The 4,032-nt window shown below is 43.4% G+C and overlaps 1 protein-coding gene across 2 annotated transcripts; it reads right to left on the bottom strand.

Annotated features, from left to right (window-relative positions):
• Positions 1-1,564: 1,564 nt before the first annotated feature.
• Positions 1,565-3,708, bottom strand: LOC135702891 (traB domain-containing protein-like). Of its 2 annotated transcripts, XM_065223946.1 has the most exons (4): positions 3,619-3,708; positions 3,233-3,408; positions 2,675-3,171; positions 1,565-2,607 (listed from the first exon to the last, which is right to left on the bottom strand). In XM_065223946.1, the coding sequence occupies exons 2-4, from the start codon at positions 3,336-3,338 to the stop codon at positions 1,675-1,677; spliced, it is 1,536 nt and encodes a 511-aa protein (XP_065080018.1). In that variant the 5' UTR covers positions 3,339-3,408; positions 3,619-3,708; the 3' UTR covers positions 1,565-1,674. The 2 variants fall into 2 exon arrangements, with proteins under 2 accessions (XP_065080018.1, XP_065080019.1); XM_065223947.1 differs by lacking the exon at positions 3,619-3,708 and having other exon boundaries at positions 3,233-3,410.
• Positions 3,709-4,032: the final 324 nt, after the last annotated feature.

Raw genomic sequence — 4,032 nt, 5'->3', positions numbered from 1 at the left:
TACCCATATTGTGGGGTATTGACAGTATTTCCCTGTTTTTCTTTAACCGAAAGTCGCCATCTTGGATTTAAAATGGCATCAGACATTGATTTCCGGTCCCTACACTTCATCCCGATTCCAAAAACACCCATATTGTGGGGTATTGACAGTATTTTCCTGTTTTCTCTAACCGGAAGTCACCTTGGATATCAAAATGGCATAAGACATTGATTTCCGGTCCCTACACGTCATACCAATTCTAAAAATATCCATATTGAGGGGTATTTGACAATTTTTCTCTGTTTTCTCTAGCCGGAAGCAACCATATTGGATTTCAAAATGGCGTCAGACATCGATTTCCGGTCCCTACACGTCATCCCGATTCCGAAAATACCCATATTGTGGGGTATTGACAGAATTTCGCTGTTTTTCTCTAACCGAAAGTCGCCATCTTGGATTTAAAATGGCATCAGACATTGATTTCCGGTCCCTACACTTCATCCCGATTCCAAAAACACCCATATTGTGGGGTATTGACAGTATTTTCCTGTTTTCTCTAACCGGAAGTCACCTTGGATATCAAAATGGCATAAGACATTGATTTCCAGTCCCTACACGTCATACCAATTCTAAAAATATCCATATTGAGGGGTATTTGACAATTTTTCTCTGTTTTCTCTAGCCGGAAGCAACCATATTGGATTTCAAAATGGCGTCACTCATTGATTTCTGGTCCCTACCCGTCATCCCATTTCTAAAAATACCCATATTGTGGGGTATTTACAGTATTTCTCTGTTTTTCTCTAACCAGAAGTCGCCATCTTGGATTTAAAAATGGATTCAGACATTGATTTCCGGTTCCTACGCGTAATCCCGATTCCAAAAATACCCATATTGTGGGGATTTCACAGTATTTTCCAGTTTTTCTCTAACCGGAAGTCGCCATCTTGGATTTCAAAATGACGTCACTCATTGATTTCTGGTCCCTACACGTCATCACAATTCCAAAAATACCCATATTGTGGGGTATTGACAGTATTTTCCAGTTTTTAACTACCCGGATGTTGCCATCTTGGATTTCAAAATGGTGTCAGAAATCGATTTCCGGTCCCTACACGTCATCCCGATTATAAAATACCCATATTGTGGGGAATTTGACAGTATTTCCCAGTTTTTCTCTAACCGAAAGTCGCCATCTTAGATTTTGAAATGGTGGTGGTCATAAATTGTTGGTATGGGTAAGATGTTTTGAGAGGGTCTTTTAGGACAGATTCGAAGAACGTACGCGATCGAAAGTTACAAAGCTACACAAATCCAGGCGTTTGGTTCGGAAATTTCGGAGTAAACAATCCAAAACTACCCATGGGTCGATTACTTGAATAATTTTATTATACCTACAATTTAATATTTTGTTACCCGATAAATAATGTTATTTCAAAACATATGATGATTTTGATTTGCATTCTTCTTTGTTATATGAACGGAACAATTCCAACGATGTAATCCTATAGTAATTGTGTACCTATCACTGTGTACAGTCGAAGTTCGGAAGAGACGTGCTGCAGTATCAGGAAATACTTTCAATTTTGTTTTTAATCAATGTAGTGTAGTGGTTCGGTCAAAAATCTTAAAAAATAAACCTCACAAACTGAAAACTTCTCAAAAATCCTCGAGCACCAAGCAGTAAACCACCGATCATAACCACTTGCTCAACCTTGGTCGTACGAACCGGAACACACCGTAAGCGCACAGTCCCAGTGTACCGTACTTTAGCACAAATTTAGCGGCCTTATGGCTGAAACTGGCCGGCGGAATGGTCACGATAGAAGCAATGGCAGAACTTTCGACCTTGCCCCAGTGTCTTACAATTCCGGCAGCGTGACCAATACCCACGACTCCAACCACGTTGACCGGTCGGATGCTTCCATCCAGATGCTGCTGAGGCAACGCGGCCACCTGAAGCGAATGACAAAGGTAGAGATCACGTTCCTGGACGAACACCCTGCCGAAGGCGGGAAATTCTCCCGCCATCTCCAGCATGATTTCCTCCAGAAGGTCTTTCTGTTTGCATTGTTCCACCTCTTCGGCGCTGATGTCATCGTCCATGATCAGCAGCTTTGGGATCAACTTCACCGTTTGCCATAGCGACAGCCCTCGCAGGGCTCGCTGCAGGGTAATGTTGATCTGTCGATCGCCCAGTTGGATCAAGCAGTTTGGAATTCGTGAAGCCTCGTTCACGGCACGGCGGAATTCGCCTCCGGGAGCCATTCCGAGTTTCTTCGTGATTTTGGCGCTCATATTGAGCAGAAGAATGTAAAACAGTCCATTGACGGTTCCGTTCGACTTGACGATGCTTTGAATTTTGGCCAGATTGATGTCCTTCGCTTCTTCGAGAAGTGCTTTTTCGTCGTACTTGAGAATGTGGACCCGGGAGGGGCACAGCTCAAGCATGACTACGTTTGGCTGGACGTTTCGCATTACCAGGGAGACATCGTTACAGGAATTTTCGCTGAAGTGAGCCGTTCCGACCAGGTAGACCTTGCTACCCTCAGGGGTGGTCAACAATGTGACCGTATCTGGAAGATTTTGATCGAATTCCTTCATGGTGCTGTAGATTTTGATTGTGTCCTAGCGAAAGTTGACAAGGGTTAAACAGTGACTAACTGACTAAAATGGGACCATGGAAGAAACTTACCTTCTGACTTTGACTGTGCCCTGGTTCCGTCTGCTGGTCGTCATCTACCGGCAGCAGAGAAACATTGTGCGTTGTGTCCTTGGAATCCTTGGTCGTAATACTATCGTCCCCACCTCCGGTGCCACTAGCCAGCGAAGGCTTTGGAGCTGTGACGCTCGAAGAAGTCGCTCCAGCAGCAACACTCACCTCCTCATCGCTCAGCAATGCCGAAGCCTCATCAGAACTGGACATGAAGGAAAGCGTAGAGCTTCCGTCCGCGGATCCTACCATACTCATATCCAAACTAATCGTGCTGAGAGTGCTATCTAGAGTTTCATTGTTCAGCGATTTGGAAGGACTCTTGTGTTGTTGTGGAGTGCTGCTCGTGTTGTTTAGGTTGTTGTTCTTCAAACTGTCTAGCAATAATCGGGAAGACTGACGAGGATCCTGACTCTTTCGCTGCTGGGTCGGCTTCAACAGTTCGTTCCACTCCTGTGAAATGTTCACGTTTTCGATGTCTGTAAAGAAGTAATTTTCAATCAAACAATTCTGAGCACCATTCGTGACACCTTGTTTTACCTGATTCTGTCAGAGAGAAATCCAGCTTTTCCGGACTGAGAGACGAGTTGATGGTATCGTCCAGTGCACTGTTGTATTCGGATGCAGAACTGATCGGGGAGGACATTTTATGCACTTTCTATTGTACCTTTCCTCTTGCGCTTTGTGTCCCAAACCAAATTTCGTCCAAAAATCCACTTAATGAGTAGGTATATGAAAAAGAAGAAAATTCCAAAAATTAGCCGTCTTCACTTGATTTATTACAATAGATTTCATCAGATGGAACGTAAAAAAAAAACAATCCACGTAATCTATTTGCTACTAGTCTAGTTTAATGATTAGACTTGATTCAAGAAGCAAAGGCAAAAACTACAAAAAACCGAGGAATTTGCGTTCAAAATACTTACAATCCGCGGATGGAGATAACTGATTTCCAGATTCTACGATGTCCAGCGTTGTTGCGGCTTATGTTCGCTGATAGTTTACGCTTAAATGCGCGATAAAACAGGGTATACAATAAAAATTTCTTTCGCGACACACAAAAATGCTTTTCCGCAGCAGTAAGCCAGCAACAAATCGTTTCACTCTCTTCGGGAAAAAATTCTCTCTCGCAGTTCCAAAACATCAACATCAACTGACAGATGTAGATGATATTCCCACTGCAGGGGTGGAATCAATGTTGCCAGATCGGGGTTCTCGTCGGGGTTTGAAGCGATGCGCCATTGCTGGCGGGAAGCTGTAACTGTGTTTGAAATGGCCGGTAAAATGTACAGTTACTATGATGGCGTAAATAATTTTGGGAACCAATTCAAGCATGAGTT

This window comes from Ochlerotatus camptorhynchus, unplaced genomic scaffold (assembly GCF_037179485.1).
Source record: "Ochlerotatus camptorhynchus isolate MF236.1 unplaced genomic scaffold, CSIRO-AGI_Acam_v1.1 ptg000203l, whole genome shotgun sequence".
Lineage (NCBI taxonomy): Eukaryota > Metazoa > Arthropoda > Insecta > Diptera > Culicidae > Ochlerotatus > Ochlerotatus camptorhynchus.
This window is presented reverse-complemented; position numbering and strand designations above follow the sequence as displayed.

What these genes read in the sequence shown, in the direction of transcription:
- LOC135702891 (XM_065223946.1), bottom strand. Translation starts at nt 3,338, where the DNA reads ATGTCCTCCCCGATCAGTTCTGCATCCGAATACAACAGTGCACTGGAC. An exon ending in TTTCTCTCTGACAGAATCAG is followed by an intron (nt 3,172 to 3,232) that starts GTAAAACAAGGT and finishes ACTTCTTTACAG; the next exon opens with ACATCGAAAACGTGAACATT. An exon ending in GGCACAGTCAAAGTCAGAAG is followed by an intron (nt 2,608 to 2,674) that starts GTAAGTTTCTTC and finishes AACTTTCGCTAG; the next exon opens with GACACAATCAAAATCTACAG.